We start from the raw sequence: 19858 nt of genomic DNA on the forward strand, positions 1-19858 counted from the left end.
ATTTCTTCATTCATAAAAATTCCAAAAAAATTCCAGAGTCAATACAATTGTTTGACTTTAAAATGTTTATCTACAATAGTTTACTGCTAGAACTAATTAAAAAAACCTCATTTATCTAGCACTAAAAGTGTGTTGAATAAACAAGTGTGGAAGAAGAAGAAAAAATTGCATAATTCTATTAAATATTGTTAAGAGATTTTACCACATAATTTTCAGTTTCATATTATTCGATTAAATTGGTAATTTACACCAATCATCAAGTTTTTAAGCTTTTACTCTGGTATCCAATAAACACAATTATATCTTGTAAATTTAGCTTAATAGCATTTGTTCATAACTGTTTATCAAAAATTGGCACCTTTAAAATGTCAAACTTTCATCAAGTTAACAAATAGGCAACTACCAATTACAGCAAAATAACCTTCTCTTAGATTTAATGTAGACTGGTTATTAACCTTCTCTTAGATTTAATGTAACGTAAGGGTACCCAAATTGCACCGAGTACCCAAATTGCACCTATTTAGAAAAAATAGCAACGGAAATCTTACAAGATTTCCTAGAGACTAAACAATTTGTATTTTTATGATTTGATACTATGCACGTCTTTCAACATAGGTAAACATATTTAGATATACACAAAACGTTCACAGTATTTATCAACAGATGGACTGTTTACTGAAAAAGCAAAATGTACGAAAACGTCACCATGCGACGTCATCAAAACGTCATCTTTTTAAAATTAGCAAATACAATACATTATAAGTATCCATATCGTAAAATATGAAGAGTAAGCATGCATGGACTAATATCCAATTGTTCAAAATATTTGAAGAAATTAAACAAAAGCTCGGTTATTAGACTTTTGACGATGTGAATTTAAGCATGGATGCAATTTGGGTACTCCTCATTACAGAATCATGGATAGTTTGGAGGTTGATTTAAACCCATTTTTGTATGACTCAATATAGATTTAAAATTAAATTGGTGTACCCATACAATAAAGAAGGGTAGGGCTACAAAATAAACACAGTATGGACATTTTTTTCTTGATCATAAAAAAACGTAGGTGAAAAAACTGTCAAAATAGGTGCAATTTGGGTACCGTCACGTTAGACTGGTTATTAACCTTCTCTTAGATTTAATGTAGACTGGTTATTAACCTTCTCTAAGATTTAATGTAGACTGGTTATTAACCTTCTCTTAGATTTAACGTAGACTGGTTATAAACCTTCTCTTAGATTTAATGTAGACTGGTTATAACCTTCTCTTAGATTTAATGTAGACTGGTTATTAACCTTCTCTTAGATTTAATGTAGACTGGTTATTAACCTTCTCTTAGATTTAATGTAGACTGGTTATAACCTTCTCTTAGATTTAATATAGACTGGTTATAACCTTCTCTTAGATTTAATGTAGACTGGTTATTAACCTTCTCTTAGATTTAATGTAGACTGGTTATAACCTTCTCTTAGATTTAATGTAGACTGGTTATTAACCTTCTCTTAGATTTAATGTAGACTGGTTATAACCTTCTCTTAGATTTAATGTAGACTGGTTATAACCTTCTCTTAGATTTAATGTAGACTGGTTATTAACCTTCTCTTAGATTTAATGTAGACTGGTTATAACCTTCTCTTAGATTTAATGTAGACTGGTTATAACCTTCTCTTAGATTTAATGTAGACTGGTTATTAACCTTCTCTTAGATTTAATGTAGACTGGTTATAACCTTCTCTTAGATTTAATGTAGACTGGTTATAACCTTCTCTTAGATTTAATGTAGACTGGTTATAACCTTCTCTTAGATTTAATGTAGACTGGTTATAACCTTCTCTTAGATTTAATGTAGACTGGTTATAACCTTCTCTTAGATTTAATGTAGACTGGTTATTAACCTTCTCTTAGATTTAATGTAGACTGGTTATAACCTTCTCTTAGATTTAATGTAGACTGGTTATAACCTTCTCTTAGATTTAATGTAGACTGGTTATTAAATTACATTATTTGTACCGTCCTCAATTTCAAAGAACAGCTTTTTTTAAATGAACACACTTAGTCAAAAATTTACATCTGGCTAAAACTACTATTACTTTTTCCATTTAAAATAAAAAAAAAACTTACACTTCTCTGATCTATCTGAAACTATCATAAACAAGTGTTGATTAGTAATATAAAATGTCATACATTTATCATGATTACAACAAAAGGGTGAAAAAATTCACTGAAAATTTGAATTGACAAATAGAAACAATGATTCCTGCTTTTGAGAAGTTTATTGAGATGTTTGAATTTTTTTTTTGTATTTGTTAAAATACAACAATTTTGGTTTGTTAAACATGTTGAAGACAAACAGTTCTTTCAAATTTTAAAAGTCAAACCCAAAAATAATGTCAAGAATCAGAAACAGTAATCTTTTTAATTAGTATTAGACTCCATTAAAAATTTGATCAAACATCATACCTGATTTAATTGAATACACACATACTGCCTACCATCTAGAATACAATTGGTTAACATACAATACTAGTAATGTCACACAGTCATCTGTTCATAAACTGGACGATTTATTTGTCAACATCCAAACACATAAAGATTGTATCAATAATTTCTATTGAAATAAGGTTCACATTTGCTGGTTTAGTATTTAAAACTAAGTGGAGAAACTAACAGATCTTCATTTAAATGTATGTACACATAAGAAAGACTTCTTTTTCAACCCCTCCTGTAGAAAAAGAAAAGCCACACATACATTGAGGGGAATTCTGAAGGGAATCTGCCTATAAAAATTAATAAATAGCATACGTATATGTGAAGGAAGATCAAATTAATGAGGAAAAATGTCATATTTTGTTTTTTGCTTTTATTTAATATTGATAATTCTGGTTATATATGGTTATAAGCTGACTTATCATCAAATACTTCTACATTTATAATAACTCAGTCTTCTCCTGAAATCCTGCTGTAATTGCTCAACCAATCTTCCCAAAACAGTAAATTGGTGACATTTCATCATTGTTGTTAACAGATAAAATTTGTATAGTAAAAGGATGAGAAATGATTAAATGGTACAAGACATGTTTAAAGTAGACAATAGACCATATAACTTTGTGGCAAATCTGAAATAATTGACACAAAAATTGAAAACACTTGAGACATCATACAACAATCACTTATCTTTTTTGGCATCAGACATTTTCTCTTTTGACATCAAACATTACAAGAACATCTGTGGTGTTTAGTAGTGACAGACAAATAGTAAAAGTGTGCATTGTACCTTTAAAACTACTGTTTTCATCAAAGACAGGAATTGGAAATGTATCACTCCATTTTATACAAATACCCCCAAACATACAAGCATTCTGAGAGTATTGTTAAAAGTTGATTGTACTTAAAAACAAAATGTTAACTTGATCTTTAACTTGTCATGGTGTATAAACTTTATAAAAATTATCAATCAAGTCAATATCTTGAAGCATGACCAAAAAAGTGTGGAAAACTGATTATATGAGTGAGTTTTCTATGTCCAAGTATCATAACTCTGCACAAAATCATCAGACCGGAACAAAATTTGAACTGGATCTGTAATTTGTCCTGGTCAAACAATATACCTATTTTCAAATCAATACCTTCAAAACATGACATAAAGTGCAGAAAACTGAAAGTTTGAGTCTAAGGACCATACCCTCCACAAAAGTATCAGACCAGAACTAAATTCAATTTTGATCACTAACTTGTAGTCCAGTCAATCTAGCATAAATTCAATCCTTACCCGAAAGTAATTGCAACAGAAGATTTTTAAGTTTTACCATAATCTTTAGTATTATACCCCAAATATACACAGAAAAAGTCCCAAAAAATCTAACTTGAGGAAGACTAAAAAAATCACCATTTAAAATTCCTATGGAGATTTGCATTGAAAAGGGAGATAACTCTTGCAAAAAAAAGGCAGAAATATCAATAAAAATTGATACAAAATTATAACTTTACCGCTTCTATTCATTAGAATGTATCGATTCTTGATTTTTTTAGCGGTCTTTAGAGTATAACAAACAACTCTAAAGGTGTTTTCATATATTTTATCAAGCTATAATCTAGACTTTGTAATTCATTACGGGTAGTTGACCATTTATTGAATTTTTCAACATGTCAAGGTAAAGAATCTCAAATTTAATAAAATTATTAAGCATGTATTCTTCTTTTTGTGGTTAAAAATTTCTTTAAGTTTCGATAAGTAAGATGCTGAAAAAAATATAATATACAGATGTAAACAATACCAAATTTTCACATTATTTTTTTCAAAATGGTTACATAGCTTCAAATTTGCAATTTCTTTAACAAAAAATACACGAAAAAAATAAAACTACCCATAACACTTCGGTTTTGTACATTTCATGAGCAGAAGATTATATAATTTAGTCAAATACAAACTTATAACCCCATCAAAGTATCATACTTTACATAAATTTCAAGAAAAACAACCAAAAACTGACCAAAAAAACCGACTCATTTTTTGCAAGAGTTATCTCCCCTTCCAATGTTAATTTCCATAGGAAATTTAAAATGCTGATTTTGAGTTTTCCTCAAGTTAGATTTTATTGGACATTTTTCTGTGTATATAAAGGGCATAATGCTATAGATTAGAACTAAAACATTTTCTGTTGCAATTAGTTCTAGGTTAAATCTTAGTTTGACTGGACTATTGTCATGATAAAATAATATACCAAATATCAAAAAATAACTTCAAGCACAAAGGAAATAATGTGTGGAAAACTGATTTGCAGGACTGACAGATGGACAGACAGAAAGATGAAGTGCGAACCTAAAGTCCCCTTCAATGGTAGGGAACTTATAACCATAATATAAAAGTGTATTATTCACCTGCTAATCATCTATTTCCACAATACTTCAATCTTTGTTTGTAATGACAACAATAAAACAACAAAAACAACAATGTGTATGTCTATATAACAATGTGTATTCTTAACAGACTAGTTTTGTCACAGAATTTCTTGTTGAATGCATTACTTTCATTTTCATACTATATAAACATTCTAAACATTTTTATCAAATTTATAAAAAATACTTATACACAAACTAAAGTGGTAAGCTGATAAAGACATTTTAACAGTACTGCACATTTTCCTATGTATGGAAAAACATACCATTTTCAACAAAGAATTCATATTTAAATTTCTAACATATCGACGTTGAAACCAGTACATAATTGAACTTTGACATTTTTTCTGACAAAAGTAGTGTGGGTATATTTTAGTCTAGAGTTTTAAAAATACAAATTTTAAAGATGTCATGCATGATCCTTTTTTGGCGTATTTTCCAGCATAGTTTGCTCTGGAGATCTACTATTACTGTTTAGAGGTGAAATCAGTTTTTATTTCATTAACACCTGTTAAATATCCTTGGCTAAAAAAATAATACAAATTTCACAACTGATGAGTAACAATAGCAATAAACCATGTCAGAAGAAATTACTATAGATGCTCCTGGAAATGAATAATCGTCTCTGAATAACAAAAAAATATGCCCCAAAAAAGGTTCAAAGTACACAGAATATAAATATGTGTGTCTTAATATTGGCTTTTTGACTTAGTACAACATGCATACAGATATTTCCAAATTAATTAAATCTAAAGCAAATGTTATCATAATTTAAAATTTAATCATAACAGAACAAATATAAAGGTAAGAGAGATAGTTGTGCAGATATGTAATAGATTTCCACACTTTAAAAGATATCAAAAAGAGATGTGCATTTTAATAAATATTTAGAATTTCTAATTTTTCATTTCTTTCCACACAAATTCACATTTAAGACAAAAAAAATGAATAAACACTTTACGATAACAGACCCGTCATATTTTTGTTTTATTTTATGTATGTATTATAGAGCAGCTGTTTTGTTAACAATATTTTTAATATTATCCATTGGTCATCTTTTAGTGTCAATTAATAAAGATAGTTTTATGTTTAATTCAATCAATTTAAAAAGAAATATTCTGAAATGTAATTTTAAGATTTAAGTACCTCTTATAAGTAGCTATATACTGTTATCATCACCAAAACTTTTTAACAACCCCCAAAAAAATACATAACTATGTATTTTGATTCTTAAAAAAGACAATAATGTTTTATTTTATGTGAACCTTTAATGAAGAAGGCAGACAATTTTAAGACAGATCCAAAGCACTTTACCCCTCAATTTAATGAACAAACTGGGTAAAGCAAACCTAAATGGCACAAATTAAGTAGAGAGTGGAAGTGTAATACAAATGTGGTCAGTATTGCAGTATACAGGTATTTTGTGACAGTACAATATAGTATGGTAAACATATCCTCTGTTTGTAGTAGACTATCAACACTTTATCAAACCATCATCTATATTTATTGAATAATTAAACATGTTGACAGAATGGTACGAGATCATGGAATGGTTGACTGACTGACCAATTATTTTCTATCTCTCTGAGACACGCCCATATTAGCTCACTAGGTCTTTATACAGTAGTTTATACACCCATACTAATTCATTAAGTCTATACTATCATGCCTTTACTATCTTTTCTATAAAATTCTTTACATCTTCCATTTCCTGAAAAACATGGAAGAACATGAACATTTACATCAAGGTGTACAGTAAAGAAATTAAATGAGAGTTAATAAATGATTCATTAAGATTTCTGCGGAACCCTGTGTCTACTCTGTGGTCGCTGCTGTCAGTGTAAATTTATAGTGTTGACTTTGTCATTTATCTTTCCAACCCTCAAACCCACTATCACTAAGGTTGCTTTATCATAAATAGTACCTCGAATTGACCTCATCACAAACTTTAACATGTAAACTATGCCAAAAAATTCAAAGTCAATAGACCAAAATTGAAATGAGATGTCCAAATGCTTTTACAACTGCATATTATCAAATGGCATTTATTTACCATTAGTAGTTCCCCTCTAATCACAAACCAATGCCAACTAAGTCTCCCTTTTCGACTCTGTCAAGGCAAGGCATTGATTAAAGCAGTATTGGTGTATTTTTTTTTATCATTTAGGAATAGGAAAGTTACATTTGAAACACTTTTGTTTGCACAAGGTGTTGTCTAATTTTCAGATACATTAAGATTGGAGTGAGCTGTAGCTTTATACATTACCTCTTCACATGAGCTATGCATCATATGATAACTTTTAAACACTATATTCTTTAGATGTGTAGATAAAGTTTTATTGGTTAGTTCGCCCCATTTGTAGGGTACCATGGGGTCTTCATAACCATGACCTTGAAACACTGGTAGATTGCTGACGTCTCCTTTAATGGCCTACATAAACAACAAAAAAAATAGCATTTATAAACAAAGATACACTGGCAGATTGCAGACATCTCCTTTAATGACCTACATAAACAATACAATAATAGTAGTTATAAACAAAAACATCTTGGAACATATATGCTAAACATTTATAAACCTAGCTTAATCACAAATGTACACCAAGTCAGGAGCCTCTGGCCTTTGTTAGTATTGTATTATTTTAACTTTTAGTTTCTTGTGTACAATTTGGAGTTTAGTATGGCTGTCATTATCACTGAACTAGTATATATTTGTTTAGGGGCCAGTTGAAGGACACCTCCGGGTGCGGGAATTTCTCGTTGCATTGAAGACCTGTTGGTGGCCTTCAGCTGTTGTCTGCTCTATGGTCGGGTTGTTGTCTCTTTTGCTTTTGCACATTCCCCATTTCCATTCTCAATTTTATTTTTATACCACATGATTTCTAGATAAAATGTATTTAATGTTTTATCATATTTGTTATGTATAACTCAAAAGGTGAGGTTTCCACTGGTTTAATAAATATTTACATATTTCATACTTATCATTGCTAACTACTCTTTCATTGTAATTATATACTGAACTGTCCTGTAAGTGTATACATCTGCTATTACTTACTTCTCTAACCTATAGTATTTAGTGACTACTTTGAAGTAAACAGCTTATGATTATGCCAACAAACTCAAGTCATCCACTGACTGGTAAAATTATTTATGTGGAACACAATTTTTGTTGAATGAAGGAAAATTGTATTGGTGTGATGCAATTTCATGCAAACATGCTTTGGAAAATTAGAATTGAATTTAATCAAAATAACATATTAAGCTAGAAACATCATTATCTCCCCTGTAACTGTATAGTATGCCCTGAAAGTTCACCTACAGCAACAAAATCTATGAAGATAAGTTCCCAACTAATTAGAATTTGCCTCTTTAGAATCTAAAGAATAATCGATAATCTTGTTGTTTGTACACCAAAATGAAATAATGTGACGTCATTGGTTAATATCAATTGTTAAGAACAAGTACTGTTTAAACCAATCACGCTTTGGTGTACGCTTTTGAAAATATTACCCAAAATGTATTAGATTCTGAAGTGGCTAATTATTTTAAAGTATAAGCCAAGTCAAGCTTTAAGATTTCTTACATCTGGGAACTTCTGATGAAGTGGAAGCCATGAACTAAGGGCTATAACTCCAGCTAAAGGTTTTCCTAAGGTCAAGGCTGTATATAATGATACTGCTCCTCCCTGAGAAAATCCTCCCACAAATATTTTGTTACTAGGGATACCTTTATCTTCTTCATCTTTAATTAGCTGTTTTACTGAAAATACATCAAAATAACATCAAAATTATTACTTTTAATTATCACACCTTCATGGTTTAAAGGGTTTAAAACACTATAAGTAAAAGCTTCCAATAATAAAACAATCTAATTACACTTGAGTGATAGCCTCTTCTCTGGTCTTGGTAGAAATTGGACTGATGATACTAATAAAAGGCCTTAATTTTCTGAAAAATATCCAATAAACACAAATAGTCCTATCGAATTCAATTCAATTATCTACCCTTGATTTTTTTTCTGAAACTTTTAGATACACTTATTCATCTTATTGACATTTTAATTTTTGACAGAATAATCCTTCACTTTCAAGTAAAATATGTTTTTGTTGTATACTGAATCATAGTTGGTAAAATATCTTTAAAGAAAAACAGTATTTTTGCAACATGCTAAAAAAAGTCACCTGATCTATCTTTCTACATGTAATCGATATTTTAGAACTCATAAATTATATTTTTATTCAAATGATTTTCTATTTAGCATAACATGTTAAAGCAATTGGAGTAACCAAAGAGAATATTTAAACAATATAATAATAATATAATTAATTTGGAAACACTTGGACACATATTTACATGTGTAACAAAAGGCAACATAAATAGTTATAATTATGGGTACTACAAAACAAGGTCAACATATAATTATATTAATTACTATATTTTAACTAATTCTATGTCAAAAAGTCATCTCAGTAAAAAGACTTCTCTACATGACTGACTTTGGTACTTACATATTTCTGATGATCTTTTTATTCCTTCTTCATCTGAAGGACTTTCAGGTGATAAACCAAATATATCAAACCTGTAATAATATCATATATAATTAACAAATCTTTCTGACTCACAGCAGAGACAATTTTGTTGTTAATTGTTTGTCTTTGTTGGCTATATATAGTCTTGTAAGATTTTGAATTTTAGTCCATTTTCATTGAACTAGTACACATTTTGTTCAGGGGCAAGCTGAAGCCCACCTCTGGGTGAAGGATTTTCTTCCCTATGTTGAAGACCAATTGGTGGCATTGGGCATTTATCTGGTCTATGGTCCAGGTTGTTGTCTCTTTGACACATACCCTATTACCATTCTTAATTTTAGTTTGAACATATATATTTTGTTGTTTTTAGCTTTTGCTAGCTTTCTTTCAGATCTTTACTTAGTGTCTTATTTATTGTTGGGTATGAGGCATGTGAGGAAGTGTTCTCCCCAGGCCGTTTAAGCACTGCGATTTTCAGCGCTATCACAATTTCCCGCTGTTCTATTGCACTGACCGCAGCACTATCCAACACAAGTGCAACGCTATATTTTTTTCGTAATTTTTCAAAATTCCCGCTTGTTTTTCACTTGGATCACGTGATCAACAGGTTTACTATTTCTGAGTGAATTATATCCGCTGTATTAAGTAAATCTGCGGGACCAGTCTAATAAATTTTACAAAATGGCGCTTTCGAAAGATCAAACTAAACAAATATTTTAACAATGATATCTATTGTTTTTATTTAAAGAATATATAGAGGCATTTATGCATGATATATGCATGAAATGAGATGATATAAATTGACCGCATTTCCTGACGACACTCACAAACTTGTTTTACGAACTTTGAACAAACGATGATTTTAACAAGAGTGCACACGCTGAAATGTCTCGCCTTCTATACTAATCATTGATATTATGTTGATAGTCCTAAGTATAAAGCTAAGCTTTATAACAATTGTCACATAAACTTAACATTAACCAAGATAACTAAACATAGACCAATGAACCTTGAAAATGAGGTCAAGGTCAGATGAACCATGCCTGAGGCATCCATGTACAGCTAACAATGCTTCTATACAACATATATAGTTGACCGATTACTTATAGTTTAAGAAAAATAGACCAAAACACAAAACCTTAACACTGTGCAATGAGCCGTGAAAATGAGGTCACAGTCAAATAAAACCTGTGCGACTAACATAAAGATCATAAAATATTTCCATACACCAAATATAGTTGACCTATTGCATATAGTATTACCGGTAGATAAAAAGACCAAAACTCAAAAACTTAACTTTGACCACTGAACCATGAAAATGAGGTCAAGGTCACATGACATCTGCCCGTTAGACATGTACACCTTACAATCGTTCAATACAACAAATATAGTAGACCTATTGCATATAGTATGAGAAAAACAGACCAAAACACAAAAATTTAACTTTGACCACTGAACCATGAAAATGAGGTCAAGGTCACATGACATCTGCCCTATAGACATGTACACCTTACAATCGTTCCATACAACAAATATAGTAGACCTATTGTATATAGTATGAGAAAAACAGACCAAAACGCAAAAATTTAACTATAACCACTGAACCATGAAAATGAGGTCAAGGTCAGATGACACCTGCCAGTCGGAGATGTACACCTTACAGTCCTTCCATACACTGAATATACTAGCCCTATTGCTTATAGTATCTGAGATATGGACTTGACCACCAAAACTTAACCTTGTTCACTGATCCATGAAATGAGGTCGAGGTCAAGTGAAAAATGTCTGACAGACATGAGGACCTTGCAAGGTACGCACATATCAAATATAGTTATCCTATTACTTATAATAAGAGAGAATTCAACATTACAAAAAATTTGAACTTTTTTTTCAAGTGGTCACTGAACCATGAAAATGAGGTCAAGGACATTGGACATGTGACTGACGGAAACTTTGTAACATGAGGCATCTATATACAAAGTATGAAGCCTCCAGGTCTTCCACCTTCTAAAATATAAAGCTTTTAAGAAGTAAGCTAACACCGCTGGCGCCGCCACCGCCGGCGCCGCCGCCGCCGTAGCCGCCGCCGCCGGATCACTATCCCTATGTCGAGCTTTCTGCAACAAAAGTTGCAGGCTCGACAAAAACGATCAAACACAGGGGTTTGTTACAATTTGCCGGGCTTACTATCCATACGAACCCTGAAAATGAGCAAGTCTTTTGAAGTATTAATTATCACCTATTCGAACTAATAATTGTTCCTTCACGATTCTACAGTAATGAATTTTACCATTTGAAAACGATCAGAAAAACAAACACTAAGCTGATACTTTCTCGAGGTCCAGCTTGGAGGAAGCCAGTTGAATAAAACGTTTAGGTCAGAAAAATGAAAAATCATTATGTTAAAACATGTCAATTCCTGTCAACAGGTCAAACATCGTAAGGTTGACAGTACTACTTGACAGTACTACTTGTCAGTACACTGGGGTCACTGCTACAGTTATCTAAAGTGGGTTTCAAAACTAAACACAAGAGGCTGACAATGACTTTATTGTTGGTCCTAAATGTTCTGCAACATCACCTGTTAGTGCTAAGAAATCTTCACATAGGCAGTCTGGTATGGACCCATCATGGAAAAAAACTTCTCCTTGGGATTTATGCACAGATAATATGAGGATTATATGAATTTACAATGGAGAAAAAAGATTCTTCTTCTATATTAACAAACAAAGGGGTAACTTCAATGGGCATGATGAGGACATCATTACAAGAGAAAAAAATCAATGGCATAATATAAGAAAAACAAATAACAAATCAATTACAAACAAACCGCACACCGAGACAAAGTCACTGAGAATTGTTGAAAATTACGAGCTTACCACAGGGCTATCCAAAAATCCTGGGGAGAACACTGTGAGGAATGGATAAATAAATACCCTGTCACTTTTGGTCTATGGTTTTGTTTGATATTTTTCTGCTTTGTATTAATCTGATAAGTTAAGCCCTTTTTTAACCTGATTTTTTTAGTTGTGCTGTTTATGCACCGGTTAGGGGAGGACTGAGAGCTCACAAAAATGTTCAACATTCTTTATGTGCCTGTTCTATGTCAGGAGCCTGTAATTCAGTAGTTGTTGTTGGTTCATGTCTGTCATATTTGTTGTTCGTAAATTATTGATATAAATTAGGCTGGTAGTTTTCTCAATTGAATTGTTTCACATTTTATGGGGCCTTATATACCGTAGCTGAAAATGTTGTATGAGTTTTTCTCATTGTTGACGGTCGTACTGACATGGCACTGTGTGTTACAACCACTTCATTGGAACATTGGTGGATAGTTGTCTCATAGGCATTCATACTGTATATCCTCATTTTTATATTGAACAATCCAATAGAAATAAACTGACAATGAGACTGTTATGTTATTATTAGTGGGGGTAAATCATATGCTTATAAACATTATATCCAGGCTCTTTCATCCCTACTGAAGAATATATAATGTGTAAAATAAAGTAATGCACACTTTTCTCTGTACCAAATATGCGATATATATCTATCATTCTATTCTTAACTCTACTCTATTCAGTGTTCCCATAATTAATTATCACTTTACCATGATGGCATTTTCATCCCTGCATTAACAGTCACTGGTTGTGCTGGTCTAAAAAAGTCAAATCAAACAAAATTTAATTCTCTGTAAAACTACAGTAGCACCAGACAAATAGGAGTTACTCTGTTCACAGATGTCATTGTCACAATAATAAAATATATGGTCAAAGTCCCATAACTCTAATAAAATTTGTAAAATCAAACTGAAGATAAAGTATGATCAAGAAAATTTGACAACAGATAATCCTACTTAGTATGAAATCTATAAGTCAAAAGAACTCTGAGTATTGATGTGCTTTTGACGGAAGAAGATCATTACCATATCCTTGCATAGCAATGCATAAGGGGCATCAAATTTAATACTCAGTTCAATTGTGCTACTATAGCTATCAGCTTAAATCTTTCCTTCACAAGATGCCAATAACAAGTATATTCTCCAATATACAAATATAGCCTTTGTATGAGGTCGATACAAGGATATATTGACCTGAAAGAAGTATATTGACTGAGGACGAATTCCGAGGTCGATATACATCTTTGGGTCAATATATCCTGCATTGACCTCATACAAAGGCTATATTTGTTATATTATTAATTTCAGACAATTATGCATATATATACAAATCGTCATTTTATTTTGTTTGAAAGATATCATATTGTCTCCTTGACAATAACAACATATTAGTTGTTATTTATTTATTTGTTTTTGTTTGCTTGACATCTTATGTATTTGAAGATTTTTTTTGTCAAATAATCGATCACAGATATCATTTTTAACAATATACTGAAATTCATTACATGACGTCACAGAGTAAATCGGTTTTCAAATATTCTAAAATAAACCGTGCAATATGCTCTGTGCAATATGCTTTTTGCTATCCATCGTTTTTTCTCTACCTTTGAAAATATAGTTTAACATGTGACTATCCCTAAACGAATCAAATTTGTTTAAATATATATGAATCAATAACATAACCTCAAATATCTAAATGAATAGTCTTGTACATCTCAAATGTTGAAGATCAGATCCCCCCCTTTTTTTTAAACTATGAAGTTTTCTGAGGTTGTTCTTCAAGTTTAAATTTTTGAGATGCCCTTTTATAATTTTTTCAACAAATATTGTTTTTTTCTAAAGTCAAAAGAGTATTCCTTTAATATGCTGATTTAAAGTTCAACTTAAAATATATATCAAAACAGTTCATACAGGTTTTACTGTATTTGTTCTAGATTTATTCCTGTCTCTTTTAAAATCTGTGAATTTACTTCAACAAAAAATATTGATCTTTAGAAGCTTGTTTATATACACAGAACCAAAGTTTATTTTTAATTTCTTATTTTACAAACATTAACAAGACTTTGCTTATGTTACTTATCTTATTAAACTAATCTATATACTTACGCTGTAGGGCAAACACAATGTACATGTTCAAATTTTAATGCTTTCAAACCAGCTGCCCAGCCATGCCTAAAAGAACAGAAATAAAATGGTTTTACTAGTTATTACTACTTCATCAACTTTTTAAATAATGTTTCAATAAAAAAATTAACAACGTACTGTATAAGTGACTTTTATACAAACTTTTAGTCTGATTTAGATGATTTAGTGATTGTTGATGAAAAGAGGAGTGTGTGTGTGGGAGGGGGAGGGGGATAATACTTATTATCAATACACACTACAACTTAATACAAGAGTGCACACGCTGAAATGTCTCGCCTTCTATACTAATCATTGATATTATGTTGATAGTCCTAAGTATAAAGCTAAGCTTTAATACAACTGTCACATAAACTTAACATTAACCAAGATAACTAAACAAAGACCAATGAACCTTGAAAATGAGGTCAAGGTCAGATGAACCATGCCAGGCAGACATGTACAGCTAACAATGCTTCTATACAACATATATAGTTGACCTATTACTTATAGTTTAAGAAAAATAGACCAAAACACAAAAACTTTAAACTGTGCAATGAACCGTGAAAATGAGGTCACGGTCAAATAAAACCTGCGCGACTGACATAAAGATCATAAAATATTTCCATACACCAAATAAGATGACCTATGGCATATAGTATTAGATAAAAAGACCAAAACTCAAAAACTTAACTTTGACCACTGAACCATGAAAATGAGGTCAAGGTCACATGACATCTGCCCGCTAGATAGGTACACCTTACAATCATTCCATACAACAAATATAGTAGACCTATTGCATATAGTATGAGAAAAACAGACCAAAACACAAAAATTTAACTATAACCACTGAACCATGAAAATGAGGTCAAGGTCAGATGACACCTGCCAGTTGGACATGTACACTTTACAGTCCTTCCATACACCAAATATACTCGCCTTATTGCTTGTAGTATCTGAGATATGGACTTGACCACCAAAACTTAACCTTGTTCACTGATCCATGAAATGAGGTCGAGGTCAAGTGAAAACTGTCTGACAGACATGAGGACCTTTCAAGGTACACGCCTATCAAATATAGTTATCCTATTACTTATAATAAGAGAGAATTCAACATTACAAAAAATCTGAACTTTTTTTTCAAGTGGTCACTGAACCATGAAAATGAGGTCAAGGACATTGGACATGTGACTGACGGAAACTTCGTAACATGAGGCATCTATATACAAAGTATGAAGCATCCAGGTCTTCCACCTTCTAAAATATAAAGCTTTTAAGAAGTTAGCGAACACCGCCGCCGTAGCCGCCGCCGGATCACTATCCCTATGTTACTGTATTTACTGATGTTGGCCATCTTGGTTGGTAGGCAGGGTCATTAGACACTTTTTTTTAAAATAGATACCCTAGTAATGATTGTGGCCAAGTTTGGTTAAATTTGGCCCATAGTTTTAGAAAAGAAGATTTTTGTACAAGTTACAAAAATGATGAAAAGTTGTTCAATATTGACTATAAAAGACAATAACTCCTTAAGGAGTTCTCTGACAATTTTGGTCATGTTGACTTATTTGTAGATCTTACTTTGCTGAACATTATTGCTGTTTACAGTTTATCTCTATCTATAATAGTATTCAAGATAATAACCAAAAACTGCAAAATTTCCTTAAAATTACTAATTCAGGGGCAACAACCCAACAACCAGTTGTCTGATCCATCTGAAAATTTCAGGGCAGATAGATCTTGACCTGATAAACAATAAAATCCTGTCAGATTTGCTCTACATGCTTTGGTTTTTGAGTTATAAGCCAAAAACTGCATTTTACCCCTATGTTCTATTTTTAGCCATGGTGACCATCTTGGTTGGATGGCCGGGTCACCGGACACATTTTTTTTAACTAGATACCCCAAAGATGATTGTTGCCAAGTTTGTTTCAATTTGGCACAGTAGTTTCAGAGGAGAAGATTTTTGTAAAAGATTGCTAAGATTTACGAAAAATGGTTAAAAATTGACTATAAATGGCAATAACTCCTAAAGGGGTCAACTGACCATTTCAGCCATGTTGACTTATTTGTAAATCTTACTTTGCTGAACATTATTACTGTTTACAGTTTATCTCTATCTATAATAATATTCTAGATAATAACCAAAAACAGCAAAATTTCCTTAAAATTACCAATTCAGGGGCAGCAACCCAACAAAAGGTTGTCCGATTCATCTGAAAATTTCAGGGCAGATAGATCTTGACCTGATAATCATTTTTACCCCCATGTAAGATTTGCTCTAAATGCTTTGGTTTTTGAGTTATAAGCCAAAAACTGCATTTTACTTTAGCCGTGGCGGCCATCTTGATTTGATGGCCAGGTCATCGGACACATTTTTTAAACTAGATACCCCAAGGATGATTGTGGCCAAGTTTGGTTAAATTTGGCTTAGCAGTTTCAGAGGAGAAGATTTTTGTAAAAGTTTACGGACGACAGACAACGGACGCCGGACGCCAAGTGATGAGAAAAGCTCACTTGACCTTTTAGGTCAGGTGAGCTAAAAATAAATACAGAATAATGAGGTGCTAAAATCTAAAGAATTACTCCAAAATTATACCAAGACTACATGTACAGTTATCAAGTTAATACAGAATAACCATTATTTTACAAATAAAGAAAAATGAGCAAAACTATTAAAAAATACAGAAATGAATTACACCCATCTATAGTACCAGATAGGATGTAGTTTGATTGACAAGGAGACTAGAACTATCAACCAATCAAAGAGCTGATAGCTCTGAGGTGGAAGAAGGTGAATAAAAGGTAACTTGAATTACCATAAAAGCAGCCCCACTAAACCCAGCCTGCTTTGTTCCATTATCGTTATGACGTATTTTTTTTCTTCAAACAAGAATGTGTCATAAGTACATGGATTTCCCATCCGTACAACCATTTTCTATGTTCAGTGGACCGTGAAAATAAGGTAAAATCTTAAATTTGGCAGAAAAATTAGAAAGATCATATCATAAGGAACACATGTGTACTAAGTTTCAAGTTGATTGGATTTCAACTTTATCAAAAACTACCTCGACTACGAAATTTAACCCTGAAGCAGGACTGACAGACCAGAAAACATAATGCCCATAAATGGGGCATAAAAATAGTAAGACTTGTTACATACCTGCCAACTTTTGAAAGTTCCCATGGGGGTTTTTAGTGCGCGACAACAATTTTAAAGGTTACAATTTTAAGCGAAGTATTTTGCACGATCTGGATTGTCTAGTAAAAGTGTCATATTTGTATGATGAGCTTACGGTACATGCCTTTTTCTTAAGTCTGTTTGCATGATTCTAGTTATTAAATCAGAAGAAAAGATGAACATGTAGCTAGCAGACCAGGGTTTATTTTCTTGTGTAAGAATATATGATGCTTGTTGAAATTTCCAATTTTGAAATATCACAAAGATGGACCTTTACAGGTTGGGAACAACACTCCAAATGAGGGGTAACCCTCATTGGAAGAACATAACAACCCACTGTAAAAAATGAGCATCTTTATCATGTTTATATTCATATTTTTTATGAAACTTTCCCCAAGAACTATGCATCTATCAAGTATTAAATGGTCAAAACATGTCAAAAGAATTTTGTGATGTTTCTAAACTTATATCTTCTTTGTTAATTTGACCCCTCATTTAGAAAAATTGTTCCAAATATAATGAATTTTCTCACTTTTGAGTTAAAAATCTTAAAAATTTTCTTTCTTTTTTTTCAACAGTAAAATGACCCCTTGTTTTAGGGACAGTCCTTCATTTAAGGGACACCACTCATAATGGGGGGGGGGGGGGGGGGGGGGGGGGTTCCCAACCTGTTTGTTGGTCTTTGTGAAAAAAATAATAGTGCATTGTGCTTTAAATACAAAAATAACGTAATTAGTGAAAAAACTACTATTCAGTTTTATCTTTATGGTAGTACTGCATCATTGAATTTTGTCAATCAGCCATGCTTTTATCCTTAAGCTGTGTAAGAACCCTCTTTGCAGATGAAAATTCATGTTCACGATTTTACAAGATGAAAACAACAAAGTTCAAAATCTAGCATGTTAGAATAATCTTCAGAGAAAACGTTTTTGATTGGCTTATTAATTTAATCATGAGAAACACAGAATTTGATTGGCTGAACAGGATTGTTTTACCGTGGGAACAAAATAGGGAACAGATGATTTTCACTAAATCGTGTTTTAGATTTTTTAATGATTTTTAATATTTTTTAATAAATGCAAGGACATATTATAAAACGTCCTTGATAAGAGTGAAGAGAATGAACACAGAGCGAACGTACTATATGGTCTAAAGCACTCGGGACAAACAGACCAAGGGCGAACATGTAAACAGGGCGAGTCGACCCGATCCAAATTAACGCATGCGTACTACAAATATCTACATTAAAAACATCCGGTTACAAGTAAACAAACAATGTTCATGTAGATGAGATAAAATCTAATAATTTACATAAATAAAAGGGTACATATTTACGATAGTGATTGTTTTTCAACCCTAATTTTCAAAAAAAAAAGATTCAGATGCTTAATCATGTGTAAAAATCGGTGTCAAGAATCGAAAGTTGTTATGAAATTATAATGCACAGAAACGGATGCGGCATACAGAGGTTGTAATGGTTGTAAAGTCGGCACCATAGGTCTTCAGAAGACTTGAAGTCTTCTTCCACCAAAAAAACTGATAGAGGTGTAATTAGGTACATGTCAAAAAAACATATTGACAATATTGATTGGTGGTTGCTTTCTGTCCAGTGGCAAATATTTCATGTATGTTCAGGTAAAAAAAATAGTGTTCCAAGAAAAAAATGAAGAAACAAAGACATATAAAATAAATAAGGATATAAATGGGGAATATGTCGAAGAGACAACAACCCGACCAAAGAGCAAAAAACAGCCAAAGGCCACAAAAAGTCTTCAACTTAGCGAGAAAATCCTTCCCCGGGATGCGTGCTTCAGCTGGCCCCTGTACATAAATATGAACTAGTTCATTGGTATTAATAGACATCAAACTATTAGAACTTTTTAAAACTAATTTGAATGTGTACTGTATGTTTGCAGATTCAGTGTATTGTTCTACTGAGAAATACAAAAGAACTATACCAACCTTTGGTAAAACTGCCACCTGGTACGCTGCTCTAGCTGGATAATTCTTTGGGAAATCTGTTAAAAATATAGAAAATGATAATGGCAGAAACCATGGTAACTTCTACAGAAATCTGATGATGAAATTAATTGCAATTAAAAATCATGAAAACAAACAATAAGAAATAGGTTGACATGACTGTTATTCCACTCTGATGGTTTAAAAAAAATGGACTCAATTTACCCATATTCATCTAACATATGTAATGCCTAGGTGTTCTAGGCATGTTAACATA

The 19858-nt window shown here is 31.9% G+C and overlaps 1 protein-coding gene across 2 annotated transcripts in view; it reads right to left on the minus strand.

Moving 5' to 3' along the window:
* Window positions 1-2842: 2842 nt before the first annotated feature.
* Window positions 2843-19858, minus strand: part of LOC143059924 (acyl-protein thioesterase 2-like) — a 147947-nt gene continuing 130931 nt past the window's right edge. Inside the window, exons 3-8 of one of the 2 annotated variants that reach the window (XM_076233503.1) lie at window positions 14430-14495; window positions 13035-13082; window positions 9404-9474; window positions 8480-8655; window positions 7163-7327; window positions 2843-6607 (exon numbers count right to left, since the gene is read on the minus strand). In XM_076233503.1, the coding sequence (XP_076089618.1) occupies window positions 6560-6607; window positions 7163-7327; window positions 8480-8655; window positions 9404-9474; window positions 13035-13082; window positions 14430-14495 (574 nt within the window). In that variant the 3' untranslated portion in view covers window positions 2843-6559. The remainder of the gene's footprint in view (window positions 6608-7162; window positions 7328-8479; window positions 8656-9403; window positions 9475-13034; window positions 13083-14429; window positions 14496-19858) is intronic. The other variant, XM_076233502.1, reaches the window with a different exon arrangement.

Source organism: Mytilus galloprovincialis, chromosome 1, assembly GCF_965363235.1.
Source record: "Mytilus galloprovincialis chromosome 1, xbMytGall1.hap1.1, whole genome shotgun sequence".
Classification (NCBI taxonomy): Eukaryota; Metazoa; Mollusca; class Bivalvia; order Mytilida; family Mytilidae; genus Mytilus; species Mytilus galloprovincialis.